Raw genomic sequence first — 24968 nt, 5'->3', positions numbered from 1 at the left:
TTAGACTGACTTCTCAATTAAAATCACAACTCCTGTAAAGATCACAACTCCGGTAAAAGATACACAAATCTCAAGGTAAGAGTTCAATATGCAACATTTTGCAGCAACTGTAGCACAGAAAGAAATGTCCTTAGTTAAAAGTAAGGCATTATTTTGTTAAGGGTGACTTTATATACATATAGACCTCTTTTCGTTAGTCGTGAAATTTTTATATTAAAAGTCAATAATAATTATTTTTCAAAAGGTAATGAATATTATTCTTGTATCATTCAATTTTTATAGTTATGGACTAAAAAATAATTCCTTTCTCTTTTCATAAATACTGATTTATTATTCAACAAAAAATTCTACATAGTTTAAATATTTGAGAACTTAATTCAAGTGAATTTTAAAACGCAACAAAAATTAAAGGAATTTCAATGAACATAAATACCATGTCCAATTTACACAGCTCAAATTAATCTATGATTTCTGTAAAGGAAATATTTTTAAATTGTCATCAATTTCATTTTAAATATTCTTTGTGTTTGATGACATTTTGGTTTCTGGGTTCTCTATTATCTTTTTTATCTTTCTTTTGATTTAATCTTTTTAACTCCACCCAAAGCATCTGAGCATTTTATTTTTATTGATACTACCTGAAATTGTTTTTAATTTTAAAATTGACAAATTTATTGTACATTCTTCATTTAACAGATGTTCCGTGCTGTTGCAGTTTTCTGTGTCATTGCTAGCACAATTGCAATCCCTCTTCCGAAAGATAACTATCAAAAATCAGGATGTGGACAGTTCAGATGTTCCCAGGCAACCCACGTTATTCAACAACAAGGAATTATTGGAAGCGTCAGGAACAATGGTTTTAACACTGCCTTTACAGGGTTTGATGGAAGGAACGCCGCCTCTGCAGCTTCTTCTACCGCAGCAAGTGGTTTTGATGCGTCTGCTTCCGCCTCCGCTGTTTCTGGTAACGGTGGGTTTGTTGGACACCCAGGAGTAATAGGCTTGAACAATGGACTCGGATTTAATGGAGTAAACCCTGGTGCAGCTACTGCTACAGCAGTGACCTCTGACGCTGAGAGAACTGCTTTCCTTGGAAATGCTGGACTTCAAGCTACGGCACCTTACAATGGACCTATTGGTCATCAGGTTCCAAGCATCAATTACCCATCTGGTCCTCTGGTGCAACCAATCCCAAGCGTACATTATCCTACCCACCAGATTCTTGGTCAGTCCTCTGGAGCTTCTGCTTCAGCTAACTCTATTGGTGCTGCAGCCTCTTCAGCTGCTTCAGGACTAGCAACTGGTGCCACACTTGGATCTGGAATTGGAACAGGAGCTGTCTTGGGATCCCAATTAACAAGAAATGTCGGTGGTCCAGTTTTGCAACCATTCCCAAGTGTTCAATTTCCTACCAATCATGTTCTAGGTCAGAATGCTGCAGCTTCTGCTTCATCTGCTGCTTTGGGTGGTTCTGCTTCAGCTGCATCTGCTGCTAACATCGGATCTGGAATTGGAATGGAAGGAGTTTTTCAACCGGAATTTCCCAGCAATATCGGGGGTCCAGTTATTCATCCAGTCCAAGGTGTGTACCGTCCTCAATTTCCTGTTGTCGGTCAAACCGCTGCATCTTCTGCGGCTGCTGCTTCAGCCTTTCCAAACAGTGCGTCTGCTGCTTCATCTGCTGCTGTAGGATCTCGAGGATTCAGCAATAATGGAATCATCAGGGGAGCATCTGGAATCAACAACATAGTTCCTGGTAGAAAGGTAAGAAAACCAACTTTTTTATGGACAATAAAAAAAACTTTATTATATACCTAATGTGTATCACCCAATTTTACTGTTGAATTTACGCTATCACGTGACGTCGTGATCTGTCTTTCCGGATCACCAGCATGTTGTTTTCTGATCATCACCACTCTCTGAAACTGATGACCTAGTACGCAGAAATATGACGTTATTTTTCTTGCGGTAAAAAGTCCCTTGTTATTATGCTTTGTTTTATGGATAAATGTTATGCAATTGATCTCTAAAGTTTTCTTTTGCTATATTTTGCTAAAAACAGTAACTTGATCCGAAGAGCCGTATCACATCTCGTTGACAGGCGCGGATCAACTTTTTTCATTGACAAAGAAAAACTATATTTTGAATATTTACATATTGGTTAATGTTTTAAATATGTAATTTTTTCATTTCAGACCTACTAAATCTAGTTACAAATACTCGGTAATCGATGTTGACTGTGATATTCATAAGTTAGCAACCATGGTGACTGAATTCCTTTTTTCTTATTTATTTATTTATTTATTTATTGAATAAACAATTGTTCAATGATTACACTTTCTTTCATTTTTCGTATACATGTATTTTTAAACAATATTAATCAGGATTTATCTAAATTATAGAAATTCCTTCCGTCAAATCAGTTGATATAATTGAATATAATGAGACATTAAGTTATTACCTTTCAGGTATAAAATTTCCTAAGAGTTTAAAGCTTAGACCCCCAATGATTATATAATGTAGCAATGTTTTTTTGCTTTATAGTTATTGTCACATGCTAAAGACCCTAAGTGTTGCATTGTCTTGCAATAATAAAATGTGTTTTCTGGAGATTTTACATTCCTCAAAAGTAATACAACAATACCTTTCAGATTCAAAATTTTCGCATTCTTCACCAATTCTTACTACGGTGACAAAAACGTCAATAGCTTAAAAGAAAATCCAGTTCTTAATTACACAAAGTATCGCACATAAATCGTAGTTAATGAAATTTATAGATATAACGACATCAATCAAGCACGAGGGTCCATTCAAACAATGCAAATCCGATGCAAGGGAAAATGGACCTCTAAAAACATCACAGGTGGTATCAGATGCCATGGAGGAGTGAGCAGCCTGTGCTCCCTCTGCGTATTGCCATGGTCGGGAAATGACAGGAAAATAGTTTGAAAATAATTGCCTAAAATTGAGTGTGGAAAACGCCAGTAAGCATTTGACTTATTGACATTTTTTTGCTGACAAATTTATTGTTTCGACCATAAATTTTGATGACTTAAACAAGACTGTTCATATTATTTCATCAACTTGTTTGTCAATAGTTTGCCTCGTTTAAAAATTGTTCGAACGTAGAGAATGCGGTCAACTGAGATCACTGCTGGTTATCTTCGCCATTTTTATTTAAAAGATGATTGTTATCTTCCGCCAATTGTTGTTATTCAAAAGTTATGATTGTAACGTTCATTCTTTTTGACAGTTTACAATCTGGGGAATTATATATATACAGACTGATTTGTATCATGTAATCAAGAGTGAATAATGCTATACATACGATTAAATTTACATTTCGATAACTCCTTTTTGCAAACTTAAAAGTGCCCTTTTATTATTTGTTACCTGCAAGTTTAATTCTTATAATTCCAATTACGTTTTTAAATTATTAAAATTATTCCCTTTGAGGCCGCCATACAATTTATTTTGTACGGCGTAGGAATACCCACTGTTCATTCTTTTTTGTCAAAACAATCAATAAATAAACTTATAAAAATTCATTGAATGTTGTTTAAGTCAACAAATATCGTAAATACGCGTATTCTCCAGAATAATTCGTCCTTGACCATGGCCATGTTGACATGATTGGGAAATTTCTAGGGTATATATATGCCAGAAAGGCAAGAGTCTGAGGTACGTTTCTTTTCCCTATCACAACGATACCAACTGATTTGTATCATTTTTAAAATTCACACTCGTAACAGTGACATAAACATAATATTCCCGTCTGTCAGTCCTTTTTTATTCATTCGATCATTCATTTATTTTTTATTTCAAGTTTCTTGTAGCTAAAACGGACTACTGTTTTCATTGTTTTTACAACAGTCATTAAATTTACATTTAAATAAAAATAAGAACATATCTCAGTTATTCAAAAATACAATATCTGCGTAACATTCATTTGATTTAATACTAATGATACACATAACATGTAACTCGATAATTAAAACTTTTTTTTCAGTCTTCAAGACCTGAATCTGAATGAATATACTGCGTTTGGTGTAAATTTTTGCCAATTTAATTAAATTGAGAATAAAAATGAATACTGATAATTTGTTCAAAATAAAATTACACGTTGTATGCTATCTTAAACAGATGAGTCTTAAGATCCCGTTTAAAAGTTAAAAGTGACGTCTAGAACCGGAGAGCGTCAGGTAAACCATTCCACAATGTTGCTGTTGCATGGAGTCACCAGAGCGTATTGTTCTCTATGTTTTATAGATTGTTACTAAGTTCCTTTAGGTATGATGGTGAAGTATCCTGGAGTGCTTTGAAGGTGTACAAAAGATTCTTGTAATATGTTCGAAATTTAACTGGTAGTCAATGAAGAGACATAAGGACCTCAGACTGGTGTGTTCATGTTTGGTGGTAAAACAGGATTTGGACACTGCACTAATCTGATTCTCCATTGTAAGTGACTTGTTGAAAAACACTCCTAATTTTTTTTACGCAATCTGATTCAAAAATGACAGTACAATCAAAATCAATTTGGTGTGTAAAAGATCTTTTAAGCTGACTCTTTGGTGTAAAAACAATAAACTCAGTTTTATCCTGGTTCAATTTTAGTAGATTTGCGCACATCCAGCTTCTCACTTTAGCTAAACAAGCTTCTAGTCGACATTTTAAGTCACATTTTATACAAGTCAGATACAAGATTTTATTAATCCATGTTTTTACAAATAGTTTGTGATTTATATCAAATATATATTTTATATTTTAAATAATAATTTATATCAAGATAAATTTGTGTGTCATCTGCGTAACAGTGGAACGGCATGCCATGATCATGACAAAATTGACCTGTAAATTTCGAAAATAGGCAATAAGCACTGAGCCTTGCATTTTTTTTGTGGTACTCCGAACCGCAAAACAAGATCTTAGAAAGCACTTCCACCAATGACCACTCTTTTGGTGCGCTGAGTCAAGTAGGACTCTATCCATTCCAGAGCTGTCCCAGACATTCCAAAAGAGAAACAGAGACGTCTGAGTAAAATGGCATGATCGATCACATCAAACGCAGCTGATAAGTCTAGCATCACCAAGGCCATACAGGAATTGTTATCAAGCGCTGATACATTGTCATGATGGACGAGAAGGAGAGCGTCTCTGTAGATTGGCATGCTCGATATGCTGACTGCTCTTTTGTTGGGACAAAGTGTTTAACTTAAAACCTTCAAAGTATTGAACTTAAGGCATTGCAAAAGAAAAATTATCTACTAATTCAAAGTTAAAGATACATTTGATTGATATCAATAAACTATGTTCAAAACAAACAAAGATACATGTATTTGATTGATGGATTGTAATATAATGTTTAACGCGGCGAATCGGCAATTTTTTAGCCGTGTTTAGACGGTAAGGATAATTGAGGAATTTTTTATTGAACTTTGTTAATTTGACATAACAAATACCCATTTTCAGATCGTTAACAATGTTTCTTTTTTTTATTTCTGTAAGAATCAAGCCTGGTATAAGATGAGTAAATGCGATGTTTATAAACCTCCTCTTCATCCACATAAATACATTAGGAAAAAAATATTTACAAATATTTCATAAAATATTTTTTAAAAAGTACATTAACAAATCAAGATAAAATTTTATTCTGATAATTAAAGGCATAATTTATATTATTTTTTAACGTTTGTTATTTGATACGTTGGACACTCATGAGGTTATTTGGACAAGTACTTTATTTTTAAATTGACATTTACACTAAACCTACCAAAATTCATGGTCTCATAAATCATACGTTGGGGAAAATTATGCTTTGATCCCTCGATTAATTGTAAATTTAAAAGTTAGGTGTGAAAGTCTTGCAAATTTTCATTTTTCCGATGTCCTCCTAGAGAGAATTTTAGGAGCTATTTTTAGAATCTGGGCATTTCCAACATGGACGACAACAGATCACTCGGAGCCGATTGATTAGTACAGCAACAGTCAGCAAGGTTAAGCATTAAAACTTATTTCTTATTTCATTTTGGCATTTTTTATTTCAATAATACATAATCTTTTTGATTATTTGTACACTGGGGAATTTTGGACATTTGTTATGAGGTTCTTAAATGTCTACTTTCATTTTCAATAAAATGAAAAGTTACATGAAATTTCAATAATAAAAATTTATAGATTTGTTTTGTTTTATATTTTTGTATTCATGTGATAAGTTCTTCGAATTTGTAAATAGTAAATTTACCTTAAAATTAAATGTATACCCGATATTAATTTATAAAACAATGAATGTTTCACTTTCGCTTTGGCCTCTAGGACTTAAAACTACTTGTGGTAAAATGTATATATTAATGTAAGCAATGTTACTTTAATAATGTTATGTCCGCTACTCTGAATGTATAGTTAAATTTTTAAAAATACAATGCAAGATTAAAATTAAACTAATGGAACGGAAAGTAGTATGTCACGAAAACGATATCGATTCCTTCCCTGTATCTAAATTTAATTCTGTGCAGTACATGCATACTCCTCAAATTGAGGAACCCTAGATATAACCATTTTGCACTGATATGTTGCTCGTCTCTTTTAAAGTAAAGAAAAACTTAGAGATACAAACGGTGACAAAGAGAAGCATTAGTTAAATTGCAATGGGTAATAACGACAGCAAAACAGAAATAAAAGGTGAGTAGAATTCGTAAACATTATGTAATTATTTCATGGTGACTTAACAAATACCATTTTCAGATCTATTTCTTAAATAGAAACCATTGGAAAATTAGTATTTTTTGCTACTTTTTACTATTCTTGCGTATCTTGTATCCAATTTTTAGCAAAACTTTTTTATTCATCTCCATGAAAACAGTATCTAATGATTTCATTGTGACGTATGGTTAGGCCTTTTTTAAACGTCTTCTTTATTGATGAAGGATTTTAAATTTCTAAAGAAAACAGAATAAGTTGACAGAATGAATTTAATTCCTGACATTTTTTAAATATTTGAACAGACTTTTTATTAATTGAACTTACATAAAATATAAATTTGAGAAATCCCGCTATGATAATGACTTTCAAATAAAAACAAAATGATTTTTTTATATTTTAAAAACCTATAATTGCAAGCTCTATCATTCATGTTACAAAGAAATCATAATGATAGAAGCAAATGCTACATAAAAATACTAAAGAGTATTTGCAGGCATTAACCTTTTGACATTTAAAAATAAACTAAAAACAAAAATAATATTCCAATACTTATATAAAGTATAATAAAATGTGCCAAATAAGCACAACACACTTAATGTTGGTGAATACTGAAGATCAGCATTATATGTTTAACAATGAAATCTTTCCCTTTACTAGCATTCATATTGTAAACCATCAATATTATAATTTGATATTTTGTTTTCAAAATGTGGAGAATTCTATGGATTCTATATATTTATATCATGCATCTATTTTTCAACCATCTATGGTTATTTTATGAAACACATTCCTCTTTAAGGGCTAGGCTCCATTTCTTTTAACAGAGGGAGATTCAACGGAGGGATCCTCTGTGGATCCCGTGTCCAAAACAAAGATCGCTCCTAACGGAGATTTTTCACGTGATGTGATGCCAACAGAGGAGTCTGCGCTAGAAAATAAAATAGAAACAATGAAATTGTGTTCAGGACATCAATTTCTTAAAAACGTTAATGTCGACGAAGTGAGCCAGAATCACACTTCTGATTCCAAAGCAGATGATATCGACGGACATAATCCGAACCATGACGAGGAAACAAGTTCAGTTTCATCTTCCTCACAAGTTGTAGACGTGCTACAGGAAGAAAATGGAACCGAAGTTATCCCTGCAGACAAGGAAGGTGATGCTCGAGAAACAGATTTATCAAAAAATGACATTTTAGAAAGTAATGACCAAAATACATCAGAAGATTTAGATCGGAACTCTGACTCGAAAACAGAAAGTTACAACTCAGAGGAGGTATGTCCTATTATAGATGACCTTGACTTCAGGTCTGAGGAAAGTGACACTCAGTGCAGTGATGATAATGAAGTATCAGAGAAAGACTTAAGTGTCATCAGTGATGATAAAGACGTATCATCAAAAGAGACCAATACCTCCGGTGGGGATAAGGTGTCCAAAATAGAGACCGGCGCATGCAGTGATGAACATGAGCTGTTAAACAGAGAGGCCAGTAATAAAAGTGAAGAGCTTAACAGAGAGACTAAAAAAGAAATTCAAAAACAGGTAATGAGAAAGAAAGAGGGCGTATAAGGCGTGGACAATCCCCCGCTCTGAGACTAAATGTTTCTCAAATTTCAAAATTCACAGAAAAGTTATATTTTTCTGAAATCATGTTCTCAGTAATGTCATCTTCAAAACATTCTATCATTTTATTTTACTGAACGACTTATTATTTCATAATCTTTATTTCAAAGTTGACATTTACAAGCATATTTAGTGGAAAATGGGTTTACTAGAGCTATAAAAAATGAATTTTGAACATGAATGGGTCAAGTCTCCATTCTTCGTTAACACTTAAATGATGGAAACGTAAATGTGAAATCTATTTCATTCGTCCAAAAAATGGAATCTGAACCCATTCTATATGAAAATCGAAAATTTCTGAAAAAATGTACGCTTCAACAAACCCGTTCATTTAAATCACACTGACAGAGGTCGATAATGCATATACTTCGTAACGTACTGGTTAAAGCGGTCGGTCTTGGTCCAAACCCTGCGCTGTGGAGAGAGTTCGAATCATACGTGAAGCATTTTATTTTTTGTTTTCACATAGTTTAAAAACATGAGTGTAAAATAAATTATTAATAAAATATGAAAACAATGAAATACAGAATTAAATTTGTAAAAGATGATATAAACAATATAATTTTGAAAAATATAACTTTTAGGATTGAGAAATGTCTTTTCTCAGAGCGGGGGTATTGTCCTTGCGCTGTACGCCTCCATTCTTTCAAATAGGGATATTATCGTTAGTGTAAACGATTATTAAAACACTGGTTGTGAACAAACTGAAGTTGAGAGATGATCGCATGTATAAACGATAAATTGTTTCGACTGGAATCAATGATGTCATCTCGTATTACAGGTAGAGAGATGCGTAAGGTCAATGGAACAGCTAGAAAGGGACCATCGAGATATTCTGGATTTAGTCAACAAACGTAGCGAGTACGTACAAAAATCTGAATAAACTCACATCAGTCGTATCTAGTTTATAAACAAAGCGAATACTCACAAAAAGTAATGAAACACATAGGTTTGTATGCAGTCAACAATCCTGACTCACAAGACAATTTGTACTTTTTGTATACATTTGTTATTTATAACTCACTATATTATCTTTTTTGCTGATGCTATCATGAAAATGCAACAAGGAACAAAGGGATCGACATTTGCAAGTTTGAAATACTTGTATTCGAGCCTATGTAACAGTCGATAATTTAAAAAAATGTTATACATTACATCTGTGTAATAATTTTTTTCCCTTGAATCTTGCAGGTCCCAGAGAGAGTTGAACAGAGACGGACTAAGCGTTATTGGAGGTAGTTCAACAGTTGTGAACTATATCTATAATGATCTATGTTATTTGAATATTGAAAGTAGTGAAAGGTTAAACATTCTACTACGTTCAATATTTTAAAAATAATCTTTACTTACGTATTGTACAATAGCATAATGAAAAACGAAGTCTTCAAAATTCTACCCTAAAATTCCTTTTATAGCTCAGTCTGTAAATTTTAATCTTCTCTTTATATATTTGACAAGTGTATCTGGTTATTGGACCTGCTAATGTTAATGTAATCTTTGTTATGACTAACATGTAAATTGTAGATTTCTGGAAAGAAAAAATTGTTCCTTCAGGAAATGTTTCACTCTAAACACTGGATGTGCAAAGTTACATTCCCTTTTTACTTTACACCTGTTGTTTACTTTAGTTAACAATTGTTGATTATAGTAAATACTTCAAAGTTTAATTTCGAAGTTCACTCTAGAACTGTTTTGAGATTTAGAAGTACTAGTATAACAATGAAGAAGGTTGATAAAAAAAAAATTGTGATTAATATATGAAATAACGTACATTCCAGTTTGATAAAAGAAAAGTGTGCATGAATAATGAATTTAGAATCTTAATATATAACAATTTGAAATCTGTAATAAATAAATGAAATAAAATAAATATATGGATTAAATTTTTTTTAATAATTGGTTACATTCTACAAATTAATCTCTTGATGTGTAAATAAATGATATTACGAAGTTTTAATTTGAGACCTTTTACTTAACATAAAACAAAACAATTTCCAAGTATATTTTGTTTTAGAGCTTGAGAGAATTGTTGAGAATTTCACACAAAGGCGGAAGGAAAAAGACGAAGCCATTCAGCACCTCAAAACAATTCTATCGAAACTTACAGAGAACTTGAGTGTTATAGAACAGGAAATTCATAGTTTACAATCCAGCAAAAGCGAGGAGTTTCCTAGGGGAGATAAAGATGTTAAAAATTCAGAAGTGAGGAAGGAAGAGAAGAGACTCGTGACGCCACAAACCACAAAGGTGAATGAGGAAGATGAAAGTGAGAAACAAGACTGGAGTAAAACTGTAAAAACTAGACAACATGATAATAAAGAAGGTGTACACCAAAGCTCGAGAGAACAAGGGTACATGTATATGAGTTAATCTATTATATATTATTAGGCATGAATGCTTTGAATACTAGTATAAGTATGCATGTTTAAAAGGTTTTTTTATAATAAAAGAGGAAAACAAGAATTCTTTTGTTGTACAAACAAGAACGTTCATTGGAAAGGTTAAAGAAATTCTCAGTTACCAGGCACTCCATAATGTACGCATTCAGTCCAAACACTTCTCTTACACAATCCTCTGATTCCTAAAATGTTCAGCAATATCTTACGGTTAAAACGGAAGGTAAGGTCAGTTTTCACATTCCAAAAAAACTACTCCAAAAACGTTAAAACAAAAAATACCTGGCACCTCAGCTGCACTTAAAATATGCAAATTTACAGGGTTACAATATTAATTTTATGCTCTTTTCTATCTATGTCTATCTTTGTCGCCATTTTAACTGTAAGCATGGAGCATGAATGCCACATGATGATGGAAACCATTTTTTTTAAAAGGTAGGAATACTTAACTCAGTTGTAACATTATGCACTTGGCCGGTTCGAAACATTAAATCTAGAACAATTATATCTTTAATATAAAAGATACATGCTTGGCTTTTATGTGCTGAACATTGAAGGTCGTAAAGAGTTGAACTATATATTACTATTTTACTTTTAGGTCATCTGAAGAAAACACAAAGTTTGATGGAAACTACGTTAGTAATTCACGTAGTATTCCTCTGACAAATCCAGAAACGCAGTCGTCATCGCAAGAACCTAACAAGGATATGAAAATAAACTGCCAACGAGTCCCAGAAAACAACCTGTCTGAAAATGTTTTTGAATCAAGACAAGAGAAACAGGGAAGTAAATCGGTCTCAGAAGGCATCCCTCAGGAACGTGGAAATAGTATGAATGCTAATGTAGTCCAGTCAAATTCGGGGCAGTCAAGCGGTGTTAGTCAAGAGGAAACCAAAAACAATCGTAATGTAGTCCAGTCAAATTCGGGGCAGTCAAGCGGTGTTAGTCAAGAGGAAACCAAAAACAATCGTAATGTAAGCCAGTCAAATTCGGGGCAGTCAAGCGGTGTTAGTCAAGAGGAAACCAAAAACAATCGTAATGTAAGTCAAATTCAGTCAAGCGGTGTTAGTCAAGAGGAAACCAAAAACAATTAATGTAGTCGTCAAATTCGGGGCAGTCAAGCGGTGTTAGTCAAGAGGAAACCAAAAACAATCGTAATGTAAGCCAGTCAAGTTCAGTGCAGGCAACTGGCAGTGTTTCTAGGCAACAAGAACAGGAAAAAAGAATGAATCCTAATATAGTAGTAGAGTCAAAATCACAGCAATCAGATAACAGTGATGTTAGGCGGCAGGAGGAAATGACAAACCAATCTAACATTCCAGATCGGGTTAATAAAACAAGTAACTATACAGATATGTTCGATACTTTTTATTATAAATTTTTTTTTATTAAAACAAAAAAATAATTATACATTTTTTAGATGGTGTTTAATGTTAATTTTTAATTCTTCAAGACTTTTCCACTCCCATCAGTAAACAAAGGGAGACATTGAATCCTGGGTACTGGGTAGACAGAGCAAATGAAATTCTTCGGATGAGTATGTACTCCTGATCATTTAGATTAACAAGTAAAATACTAAAAATGTAATGTATATTTCAGCATGAATTTCATGTTAAATGAGTAAAAACGATCTTGGATATCATTGTGCACACTTTTTTCTTAGGTGCTATCGAAGGGCCAGCTGATAACGTATGCGGACCGAACACTGTACTTTGTCTGGATACCTCAGACAGCATGTGGGGGAATCCCTTCAGAACCATGATTAATCTGGCCCTCAGATTCCTGTCCGGTGGGTTTGCCTTTTAATAAGGCTTATTATTGGTTGAATATGGACAGGGCAGATGTGACTGATTGATAGAGAAGCCCACTTCTCCGTGTCACGTGATCCCATCTCTCCTTTCTGAAGTTTGTATGTACTCTGCTCACATTTTGTTTTGTTAAATTGGACATGGTGACATGGTTACTGTTCTTGTACACCAATTGATTCTTTATTCTTGTGTGAAGTCATCATTTCCTAAGTTATGTGGTAAGCACAGTGATCTTGTCAGCAGGTGTAGTTCACCATTTTGTTGAATGATGACGGACAATTTTAATTTGCTGATTGCTGTGCCTTTCTTTGCGGACACAGGGTTGTCTACAGATTTTTGTTTAATTGGTAAGGAACATATGCTGGGTGTAACCAGTGGCAAAGGAATTCTCACTCCTCTATGGTACCTGATCCCACGTCTGATGTTTTAGAGGTCCATGTTTGTTTTCCTCCTGATTTGTTTTGTTTGAATGGATTTTTGAGCTTCAATATTGTTCGTTATCTCCATACATTTAAGCGTAACAACATTTGACACAGTGATTTAAACATTAGCTGTTTATTAATCCTGAATAATACGTAGATACTGAAATAGATATAGGTAACTACGGAATTTTCAAAGGATCTTGTTTATATAACACATAGTTTTCCTCTTTTTAAAATATAGAGACACATGTATATGTACATCGTAATGTTCTCTACCGAAAATATTGAACGTTAGAATCTATAATTTAAAAATGACATAAATGTTATCAGGCGAAATTATTTTTTAATATTTATTTTATATGAGTAGGCCTGGAGAGTAACGATTCGGTTTCGGAAAAGGTTGGGTTGGTTTGTTTTGGAGCAGAAACAAAAGTAATCAGTCGCTGCTGCTTGGATTATCCACGACTGAAACAAGAGATCAGTGAGTATTGTATTATACAAGGTGTTGCTGTTGAATCACTTCTCATTGTTTGTTCTTTTTTTATGTCATTGTTTCATTTGTTTACAGGCAAATTGCGCCCTGGCGGCCACAGTCCTCTCACTGCAGGGTTGATGCTCTCCTTACCTTTGACCATGAGGGGTAAATGTTGACTTTATTTTACTCACAATGAAAACATTTTAAATTTCAATTGGTTTTCCAGCTAACAAGAATATCTTTAATCAATAATCAGTTGTTTTTTTTACTGTACTTTTAAATTTCAAAATAAAGATGTATTTCAGTAAAAGTCATTGTTGTCACCTGTCACAAATCCGCGTTTTTCCTATTCTTAATATTAATTTGGATCAACTGAAGGCTTTCATTGGTATGAACGGAGTCAAAATGATATGCTGTGAAACTAAACTTGAATAATTAAGAGATAGTTGTTTACTTCTTTCTTTGGAGTGACAATTCCACAGATGGACGGGGTTCTCTTTTTCCCTCGTGTAATCGTCATCACGGATGGAGTAGCCACACCCGAACTGGTTACAACCAGTGACGACTTCGTCCCTGATCTGTCCGAGCTGATGATGGTCTGGCAATTAACTAATTATCTTTGATACTTTTAGGACATTCTAGATGATGAGATCTTTTAAAAGACAAATTTATGAGTTTAATATGACTCACTTACAATCATTAAGAAAACTTACAAATCATACTTAATTATTTTAGAAGCACAATGATATTATATTGAACTACCATTCCATTTCATGCTTGATTCAAATTTTCGTTTTGCACAGATAAACACTGATATTACGATAATGGCAAGACGTTTCAAAGAGAGAGGTAACAGAGTCTATTGTGTTCCAGTAGGACAGGCCAACGAGGTTAATAAATCAATTGATATATTTCAATTTCTTCTTAAAATGTGCAATTTTTTAATTGTTGTTCCACAATTGGTTATTTTGCAGGCTTTTAAGAAAAATATATTGAGATTTTATATATTTAAGTACAAGTAACTTTTAAAGATCAGTGTTTATTCCTCTCCAAGTAACGTTTTTCCAGATATTCTTATTCTAACCTCACATGGAGTACTTGATTTAAAATACCATTATCATATTAAAGAGGTGAGAATTTATTATCATTTTAGGCCATTATAAGTCCATTAGTTGAGGCTACATCAGGAAAAATAGTCCAACCAGCCAATTTTGAAAAATTGATCCACCAGTTTCATACAGAGGTGATTAAAAGTTATTGGATAAACATTTGTTCTAGGATTCTTTTTTCCAATTATGATTCTTAGATTCGCTTAAACAAAACTTCATTAGTTAATAAGTATCAAAATCAGAGTAAAAAGATATGCATAGATGCTTATTTAAATTGGAAACACAAATTTCAGTTCATTGCAGCGGCATTACGAAGGAATTTCCCGGACTATCGTACAGCTGATCCTTATATGATACGAGCAGCAGCGGAGGCTACAGTGTCTTCACAGAATAATTTAGATATGGTAATTATTTTTATATCAAACACTTTATATCAAAATTAAACAGACAAGAAGGCACTGCTAATTATCTTGATTTCAAATTAGATGGATGAGTGGACAGTGGTTATTATCTTAATTTCACTCTTAAGCAGAGGAAAGGGCACTTTTTAATCGCAATATCAGAGAGGAGAGGGCACTGTGAATTATCTTAATTTTAAACTTGGAGGAATGGGCAACGGTTATTTTGGTAGTCTCAACTTCGATCATCGGACAGGGTGGGAGTGGTAGGATGATTTATCTTATTATTGAACACACACAGGAGGAAAAAAAATATCTTAATATTGAAATTTATACAAAGGAATAGGGTAATGATCTGAACTCGCACAGAAAAAAGAGGGTAATTATCTTAATATTGATCTCTAACTGAGGAATAGGGTAATTATCTTTATATCGAACTCACACAGAGGAATAGGGTAATTATCTTTGTATTGATTTCGCACAGATAAATAGGGTAATATTGTACTCACGCAGATGAATAGGGTAATTTTCTTATTAAATATGGAACTCACACGGAGGAATAGGGTAATTATCTTTATATTGAACTCACGCAGATGAATAGGGTAATTATCTTTCTATTGTACTCAATCAGAGGAATAGGGTAATTTTCTTAACATGGAACTCACACTAAAGGAATAGGGTAATAATCTGAATATAAACACACGAAGAGGAATAGGGTAATTATATTGTACTAACGACGAGGAGTAGGGTAATTATCTTAATATTGAACTCATGCAGAGGAATAGGCATTAGTTAAAATAATCTTTTAAAATGCATTTTTCTCATATAATAAACTTCTATGAAATAAACACTCCCACAAAGAAGATATTTTGTTATATTTTAAAACTATGAACCATGGAAGTGAATATAACCCAGTTAACTTTTCCACAGTCCACATAATTTTGTAAATGATGAATCATTATATATGCATAAAATAGTTTGAGTCAAATCTCATTCTCTGGTTGTTAATAAAAACATTGCACTGAATTATTTTGATTATTTGAAGGATGATGTCGTGGAATATGTGAGAAATCCACCACCTCAACGAGGACTGGGTGATGACGATGATGATGATGATGAAAATGCGGTGCCAAACGAGGGTTCGTCTAACATGCCACCTATCGGCACCAGGGTCAGGCGGGGTCCGGATTGGTCGCCTGAGTTTATCGGACAGGACGGAGACGGGCCAGGGACGATAGTAGAACATAACCGAGGAGGTGGCTTGTCTTTTTATTGTCTTAATTCTTTGATCTATTATTTTTTTAATCAAAAAGCAAGGAATTATACTGTCAATTTTCTGGGGTTGTTTTAGTATTTGTATTAAGATACCGGTAATTTGTAATTATGTATATACAATACATAACATTTTAGAATGTGTATGTGTGCCAGGACGTAGTACTCACCAGTAATTTCTACTGAATTTTAAAATGTTATGTTAAAGGTTTTATAAGAGTCATGTGGGACAATGGTCATCTAAACGTTTACCCGTATGGAGCTTCAGGACGATTTGCAGTAATAGTGGTAGATGAACCCAGAATTTTACAGCAACATCAGTTCATTGAAGTGGGTTGTCTGGTCAGAAGAGGTACTTAAAATACAATGAAATATATAAAAATACCCTCAACATTGTGTTTATTTAAAGTATATATATGTAAGTTTTACCTTATAAAAATATATAGTATAGGTTTAATTATTCTGCCTTTCATGAGGAAGGTGGATGCAATATGCTTCCTGTATGAATTTTAAAGGCGGATTCCGCCTGGAATTTGGGTGGAATTGATAAATGTAAGGCGGAGACGGAATTTTCAAAGAGTTATGCCTCAGTAGAAGAGACGTCTTACAGGCGTCATTTGTAATTTCCGGGCGTCAATTGGCAAGTTCAGATTTTCCGGGCGTAAAATGGCAGGAAAATAGAAACAAAAATTACGCCTGGAACTTTCAGGAGAAGTTCTTATTGGTCAATTTAATTATCAATTAAGGGTCATTTCAGATAGGAAGTTAAGTTTGAATTTGATCATGAAGGAGGGAGTTTAGTGTGAGTGAAACAGGAAATGCAGATATCTTAATGTTTAGGCTTTTACACTTCTTGAGGACACAGTGTCTGCTGGTAGGTGTGATCATGAATATCTAGTACCTATCTGAGTAAATTTGATTATGATTATGTACAATGATAGTTATAACTTGTTGACCCTAAAATTACTTTAGATATTTGAGTTTGTCCTTGCACACATTCTGAGAAATATCATGCAGTGAGAATCTAACTATAAATGAAGAATCGTATTCAGTCAGTAACTAAAATGTTTCAATATAATTATTGAAGTGATAAAATGTACAGGTATTGTAAAAAAGTTTAATTCCAAATACACACTCAATCATGGTGGTCGTGTTTTAAATGCAAAAATTCATATACTTGTTAATATATGTTAATGACCTGTCATTATGTTTTCATTTTTAGCTTTAACATTGTAAATCATAATCTGAATGTTTTTCTTTGTTAACATGGTAAATATATAGGTTTTTAGGTCACGTAGTATTATATAATAATAAGGACATTCCAGGCGTAATTCTATTCCAGGCCTCATTTTAGTTTCCGGGCGTAATTTTTTTTACGGGCGTCATTTATTTTTCCGGGCGTAGCTCATTTGCATTTTTCGTCTCAAATTCCTGCCCATTTACGCTTGGTTTCCGCCTAAGTTACGCCCGGAATCTGTGTATCACCATATATGTAGAGAGACAAATTGACGCCTCTCCAAGTACGCCTCCATTCCCCCTATATTCCAGGCGGAACATTTCGTACAGGTAGTGTTCATCTTTATATGCAAATTTTAGTAAATCTTATCTACATGGTTAGAATTTTCTTGATCTGCAATATCTAGTGCAAATTATTATTAATGAAACAAATAAACATTTATTTAAATGAATTTCTTTATCAATGTTCGTTTAAACAAAAAATTAAATAAAAAAAAGAATTCAAGAATGAAGTTTATTTCAACGTATGTTATACGATATAACATAACTTGTTATACGATATAACATAACTTGGGGCGGTTTCCGCTTTAAAAACCGCGATGCTTTAAAAAAACATTACTGCTTTATGTTATGTTATATCGTATAACATACGTTGTAATATTAGCTTCATTCCTTATAATTTAATTTCAGTGCAGACAAGTCAATGAGACAATTTTAAGTAACGTCAAGCGAAGTAATACGTTTTTGACGTAACTCATTGTGACGTACATGTAGGCAACTTATTTATATGGGTTCAAACTTCCGCCATGAGTTCGTTTGCTCCCTGTAGTTGAGGCCTCGACGGGGAGTATGATATGGGTTAAATCTTTTACCCAATCAACTAAAATTGAATAAGTTTTTGTTTAAATGAAAACGTAATATTGAAAACACATTATGATTAGCCTTCACATAGTTTTAAGACGATGGGCATAATGGCCATTTGTTTTGGACCGTGTAAGGGTGGAGGTTCTGTGGATGCTTATTCCTCTTTAGTATCTGATCCCACCTCATGTTTTCGGGGGTCTTCCTTTGCTATGTTCACATTTTGGATGTTTCAATGGACTTTTGAGCTTGATTGCTGCTAATTTCACATATCATTAGGAAGTTTATATACATGTATAGTTACATGTATATTAGTCCAGCTTATCCCTTTCACATTGTTACATGCAATTGAACTTAATTAACTTATATTTTAGCATCTTACGTTAAATTTTCCAATGTTTGAATGATTTATTTCTCTACGTGACCCTATAAGAATACAATATTCACCTGTTACAGGTGAATACTGGAGGGATAATACATTATTAATCTGTTACAAGTGAATACTGGAGGGATAATACATTATTAATCTGTTACAGGTGAATACTGGAGGGATAATACATTATTAATCTGTTACAGGTGAATACTGGAGGGATAATACATTATTAATCTGTTACAAGTGAATACTGGAGGGATAATACATTATTAATCTGTTACAGGTGAATACTGGAGAGATAATACATTATTAATCTGTTACAGGTGAATACTGGAGGGATAATACATTATTAAACTGTTACATGTGATAACTGGAGGGATAATACATTATTAATCTGTTACAGGTGAATACTGGAGGGATACTACATTATTAATCTGTTACAAGTGAATACTGGAGGGATAAAACATTATTCATCTGTTACAGGTGATAACTGGAGGGATGATGACGAGGACGGCGGACCTGGCAACATAGGGGTAGTGTTCCGTGTACACTCAGACGGCACAGTGGGCGTACGTGTAATATATATACGTATTGTCATTTGTCAGATACAGTAGGCCATTGGCAAGTAAATAGAGGATATTCAATGTTTTGTAGTTGAATATGGAATTTATTTCACGAGTGGGACAGGATTTTTTTTATATTTTCACGAGTGCGAATTTTCTGTTTATTACATTTTTAAAAAAATTCTTTGATTTTTCCTTTGCCTCTGTCTTTTTGTAATACAGTCATAGGCTCGTGACGTCATAGTTGAGCGGTTGCAACGTCATAGCTAAGTGAAGTGAAAACACTGTAGCATGTATTTAGCAAAATATTTTGGTAATTTTGACAGTTTTATTTGCTGTCAGAATGGTTTGTTTATTTCCATCTATCTTATATTAGGTCAAGGAAGATTTTTTTACAGCAGTCTTTGTTATGGGAAGGGAAATCGAGAGTTTTCCCGCACTTCTGATATTCGTCACACTGTGACAGGATATCATTTTGATATCCTTTCACACTGTGACAGGATATCATTTTTATTCAATGAATAAATTACAGTATTTCACGGGCATAAACATAATCATAATGTATATACAAAAGCAGTTTTTGAATTCCGTTTACAGGTTAGGTGGCCAACTGGACGTAAAAGAAGATACAAATATGGCAGACAGGGATTTTTTGAAGTTGAAATTTGGTAAATCATTTATATTTTCAAATATAATTATAAATAATTATCTTATCATAAATATTTATATTCATTAAATACAGTATTAATTGTTTTATAATCTTTTCTACATTTGTAGTTACGTTAAATTCCTTATGTATTTTTTTAACTACCTGAATCGTCTGAAATCAGATTGTTGATGGTGATAGCTTAATTATCATGATCGAATATCGTATATAATTAAATTGTTTCAGTGATCCATTTGATGAAGAAGTAAGATTTCGAATGCTGAGCATGAACTTCCAATGGCAAGAGGGCCATGAAGAGAAACGCACTAAAAGCAAACCCCAAGTAACTACAGAAGATCAACCTCGTATAGAAGACATAGTGAATTCTGATGAAAGAGATAAAAATAACAACAGGACTTTAGAGGAAATGAACAAAAGAAACGCATTGCGCTCTAAAAGAATAGAAGATCAACTGGAGACGGACTCTGCGCCCTTATCTGTGGAAAAAGACTCGAAGTCTGCCGGGACAAATAGAGAATCAGAGGCGCCCTTATCTGTAGAAAAAGGCTCGAAGTCTGGAGGGACAAATAGAGAATCAGAGACGGTAGATGTACAACAAGAGCAATGTGAAGAATTGAGTGGAGCAAGTGCAATACAACCAATATCTGCTTCAGAAGGAACGTCAGAAGATTCGAAGACAAATAGTGGTGTTCTAATTCAACCAATGCCAGAATCAAAGTCTGGACAAGAACAAGAGAAATCTCAATCAGCGGGGGACAAAATCAGAAAAGCAGAATCTGCCATGAAATGTGAAATACATAGTACAAAACCAGTCATACAAAGTAGTTCATCATTAGAAGTTGATGGAGAAAATAGTCCAGACTTTGTGGCTAAAACTGAGGGAAAACAGGAAAGGGTCACCATCGAACCAGCTGACGAGGAACCTGTGGAAGACTCAGAGAGATTAAACCTCTCTTGTTCTTCATCATCTGATAAATCCTCCAATTCAGACACGACATCTGGATCTGATGTTTCCAGCGGTGTGCAAGACGTAAACCAGACTCCTAGTCCCTCTTGCAGTACTGATGAAATCACCGTCAGTACAAAGGCTTCTCCTAACAGTGGCCATGATGCAGAACCAGTGCTAAAGACGCCTGGTATATACACTCTACTCAGTATTTCCTAAAAATAAAAAATAACTGTCTCTAAATTAAATTTTTATTGGATCAGGAAATGCTAATTTAAATATAAAGATACATTCTTGTATCCCAAAATGAGGAGGCGTGCTCTTACATCAATACTCTAAATATTTTATATTGAATATTTCCTTTATATAAAAGGATATATGAAAAAAATATATTACTACCCTTTAATTAACGTCACATACTTACATTGCCAAGATGAATTTAATGTCTTTAACAATAATCTGTACTAGAAGTAGCTGTGGTATGGCAGGTACACGACAGGTACGATGGCTGGACGGATTTCCCTGAGGAAGTAAGCAGCAGGCTGGAGAAAGTTTATCAAAAGAACCCACAAGCCACGTGCTCTTACATGAAAAACAAAAGAAGGTAATTTAATTACACTCTAAAACGTATTTTTGAATTCCAAAAAGGAGGATGTGCTCTTACATAAAGAACAAGAAAAAGTAATTGTATTAATAAAAGTAATTACTTTGATGAAGAAGAAAAATATATAACCCAAAATAATACACTTAAGGTGAATATGAATATTAAATCAATAAACTGTGTTTTCCTAAATTAGAACTTGATTTATATTTGTAACTTTAAGATTCCAGGTGCAGTTATCCAAAATGATCCATATCCACCCCGTCACCAAAGAAATTTCAAACGTGAAAAGAAATGTGACGAACGCTTGATAAATAAGCGAGATTAGGCTGCAGCATGACAGAACATACGTTTACCAATAAGAAGAGAAATAAACAATAATATGAATGAACTCCTGGTTTTCAACATATTAATTAATGCAAAAGGCCTACATTTAAGAATATAATTATGTACATCATTTGGTTATGTACACTTTTTAGAACATAGGTAAGGATGATACACTTGCCAATAAATATTTTATTCCAGGATTTTTCCCCAAAAGCCGAGTGTTATATTGCCTTATGATTATTGTATTTTTGACACATAAAAAAGGGAAAAAAGAAATTCAACTTCAATAAATCAAAAATATTTTAAAAACTGACTTTGTGAAAAACGACCATGGTTTCTTTGTTTTCTTTTTTACGAACATCTTTATCATAAATCCTGTGCAATAAACAAGGTTTTGAATGATAGTTGAGTACTAGAGTAGTATCTAAGTCTACATAGACTTATCGATTTTTTGTTGAAAAGATAGCAGAGTCCCCTTCAATGGCTTTAAGAAACTGGGAAGAAAAACTTTCAATACATATTTCTCAAAATATTTTAAAGAAAAAAACTCCTTTTCTTTACCCTATTTAATAACAGAGGAAACGAAGCTTCGATGCTTTCAGTTAAAACTTTTACATTAAATATTTTTTTTACAAATAGCAAACTTATGAAAGGTAACTTAGCTGAAACATAACTTTGTTCTTTTTGACATGATACTAAAGAATCAATTATTCATCTACTATGCTTTTGTCCTTTTTCCATTACTTTATGGTCTAGTTTAAGAGAAAAACTTCGTAAAACTTGTGGTTAATTAATTGAATTTACTCCTGTAGAAATCATATTGGGATAAACAGTTCTAGTGAAACCGCTTTCGGATCGTTGAACATTATCATTCTGAATGCAAAGCAATATATAATGCATTGTAAATGCAAAAATATAACGTCCTCTTTTCTTGCTTTTTTGGAAGTACTTAAATCTTAGAACTTTTTGAGCTCTTTTCCTCCCTTTCTCTCTCTCATAAGAAAGCAGACATGATAAAGCAAAGTTGAGATTTTTTTGAAAACGTTTCTCAGTCAGTGAAAGATAATGTACAGAAAAATTGATAAACAAATATGTCCATTTTTTTCAAAATTGTTCAAATGGAAGTATAGTATTCATTGTCCATCATGTATAAATATTCGGGGGTGTTTTTTTTTATTATGTTGTAGTTTTGTAATGTTTGTATTACAGTGCAAGTTATGACAGAAATAAAAAAAAATATGAATGACAAAAAAAATTCTACATATCGACAGATTCCTGCTACACAGGATTGTTACACGGAACTTTGAAGGAGTAGCGGAGGGAGCATGTCCAACTCTAGCCTTGTCTATAACTTTAGAATAGTTGGTGCTAGGGCTTTCATTCTTAACATACATGTAGTATTGTATGTTTCGCACGTCGAGCCTATTTCTTGTTACAAGACTTTGTTTTTGATCCTGGCCATGGTGTTTGACCAGATTTTTTAAAAAAAAACCTTTGCAATAACTCTGAATTGGTTGGTGCTTGGACTTATTTCACAGGTAACATTTATTTGAGGATATCAATAAATCTTTTAAACTAAGGCTTGTCGTTGTGTTGTGTAACAGTATGTTGTTTTACGACGTTTTTTACTATAATTTATGAGCAACTGAAGGTCTTTATCATGCTATTGTCTGCCGTGACACGAAACCTCAGTTTTTATCTCGTCCGATGGGTCCGCAACATTCACTTCAAAATGTCAAGTGCTCGGCGATGTAACCTAATGCTTGTCGTTGTGTAACAGTAGAGATGTTCCTTAATTTATGAGAGTAAAAAACGTTCCACTCAGTCGAAGAAGTTTACCATCTCAATAAAAACCACTGTAAGCAGTGGATGTTCAAAAGAGGAATGTCTACATGTGGCATAGGGGCTTGGTTAAAGAGTATTTTGTGTGTATTGTCTGAATACAAAGATAAAAACCAAAAAAAAATTGAATTTGCTCTTTCATAACAAGATGCGTTTGTAAAATACTGATGCCCCCCTCCCCCGTATGGTAGCTGCTGGAGAAGGTTAAAGTTTCTCAAATGCAAGTTCAACTGCAAGGTCAGGAAACAAAAACTGCTGTTACCCAAATGAGGGAAAGTCTCAGGGAATATTAGAACTGTCAAAGATGAAAGCCCAAACACCAACAATTCAAATGGTATGGCCAAGGTTAACGTTTCATTAAAGATCAACATGTCCAAAAAATTATTTTTACAATAACTCCAAAACAATGTGAGGTATAAAGCAAATTGTTAATGTACTTTATTTCCCCATCAATGTTTTGGCGCGGTTATAAAAAAAGTCACGTGCAGGGCGGGACAAATAGCTAGACATAATCAGTATGTCTTGGAGCATGTAGTTGGCGGAATCAACACATTACTTTTTTATAGTTTACTAATATTTCTCCATCTTTGTGTGTTTCATTACGATGACTTTCGGTTTTAAGGCTTGCGCGATAATTTTATGCATAAAAGCCTTCGGCGTAACGCAAGCCGATCGATTGATCACATCATGAAATCAAAAAATATGAGAATTATTCCTTAAATCAATGAAGAGCAAGTTGGGCGTGAATGGTCTTTGAAAGGCTCTTATTGAAAGCATGACATGTATAAGGACAAAAACCCTATAAAATCCGTCATTTACACTTTTGGTTTCAAATCTTAACATTTAGACAAAATAACTTTCCAGAGGCTATCGAAGTCCAACTTGTCTTTCATTGATAAACATATATTTTTCTGAAATAATTGCTTTCACTACAAGCACGGAATTATTTAGGTGTATTTTTTACTTTTTAAAAATATAACCATATTTTAAAAGAATTTTTCTCGACAAATATTTATGCCCCCGGATCAAAGACCCTGGGTTACATTGTTTTTTTCCTGTCTGTCTGTTGTCAACTTTAATCTAACCCATAACTGTTTAGTCGGTGTGGCTTTCATATTTCACAGGTATATTCCTTGTGACAAGACCTTTCTTTGGGTACCACCAAATTTGACCTCTTAACCTTGGAATTTGACCTACTTTTACAAAAAAGTACCATATTTTAACCTTGGTGATACCTTTTGAACAGTTGGAGCTAAAGCTTTCATAATTCACAGTTGTATTCATTGTGACAAGACATTTCAGCTGATATAATTTTTTTCAATCTTTTGATCTTGACCTAAGAGTTTGAC

The 24968-nt window shown here is 33.4% G+C and overlaps 2 protein-coding genes across 4 annotated transcripts; both read left to right on the top strand.

Annotated features, from left to right (window-relative positions):
* LOC134243035 (fibroin heavy chain-like) lies at positions 1-2331 on the top strand. The gene is made up of 3 exons (XM_062725251.1): positions 1-75; positions 697-1764; positions 2196-2331. Exons 2-3 carry the CDS (start codon positions 697-699, stop codon positions 2202-2204), a joined length of 1077 nt encoding a protein of 358 aa, XP_062581235.1. The 5' UTR covers positions 1-75; the 3' UTR covers positions 2205-2331.
* Positions 2332-5952: 3621 nt separating this feature from the next.
* LOC134243034 (uncharacterized) lies at positions 5953-23331 on the top strand. 3 transcript variants are annotated; one of them, XM_062725249.1, is made up of 23 exons: positions 5953-5993; positions 6589-6678; positions 7524-8242; positions 9105-9184; positions 9515-9558; positions 10338-10674; positions 11318-11773; positions 11893-12059; positions 12173-12256; positions 12383-12508; positions 13317-13430; positions 13518-13595; positions 13893-14020; positions 14228-14314; positions 14578-14667; positions 14827-14937; positions 15977-16187; positions 16412-16555; positions 19157-19242; positions 19834-19904; positions 20129-21039; positions 21318-21453; positions 21674-23330. In XM_062725249.1, exons 2-23 carry the CDS (start codon positions 6645-6647, stop codon positions 21759-21761), a joined length of 4302 nt encoding a protein of 1433 aa, XP_062581233.1. In that variant the 5' UTR covers positions 5953-5993; positions 6589-6644; the 3' UTR covers positions 21762-23330. The 3 variants fall into 3 exon arrangements, with proteins under 3 accessions (XP_062581233.1, XP_062581234.1, XP_062581232.1); XM_062725250.1 differs by lacking the exon at positions 5953-5993 and having other exon boundaries at positions 6019-6678; positions 21321-21453; positions 21674-23331; XM_062725248.1 differs by lacking the exon at positions 5953-5993 and having other exon boundaries at positions 6020-6678.
* The last annotated feature ends 1637 nt before the right edge of the window (positions 23332-24968 follow it).

The sequence above is a fragment of the Saccostrea cucullata genome, unplaced genomic scaffold (assembly GCF_032062105.1).
Source record: "Saccostrea cucullata isolate Sc308-1 unplaced genomic scaffold, CSIRO_AGI_Scuc_v1 ctg501, whole genome shotgun sequence".
NCBI classification, from domain to species: Eukaryota; Metazoa; Mollusca; class Bivalvia; order Ostreida; family Ostreidae; genus Saccostrea; species Saccostrea cuccullata.
The sequence above is the reverse complement of the archived record's forward strand: the minus strand, read 5'-3'. Positions and strand labels throughout refer to the sequence as shown.

What these genes read in the sequence shown, in the direction of transcription:
- LOC134243034 (XM_062725249.1), top strand. Translation starts at nt 6,645, where the DNA reads ATGGGTAATAACGACAGCAAAACAGAAATAAAAG. An exon ending in ACGACTGAAACAAGAGATCA is followed by an intron (nt 13,431 to 13,517) that starts GTGAGTATTGTA and finishes ATTTGTTTACAG; the next exon opens with GCAAATTGCGCCCTGGCGGC. An exon ending in ACCAGTGCTAAAGACGCCTG is followed by an intron (nt 21,040 to 21,317) that starts GTATATACACTC and finishes AATCTGTACTAG; the next exon opens with AAGTAGCTGTGGTATGGCAG.
- LOC134243035 (XM_062725251.1), top strand. Translation starts at nt 697, where the DNA reads ATGTTCCGTGCTGTTGCAGTTTTCTGTGTCATTGCTAGCACAATTGCA.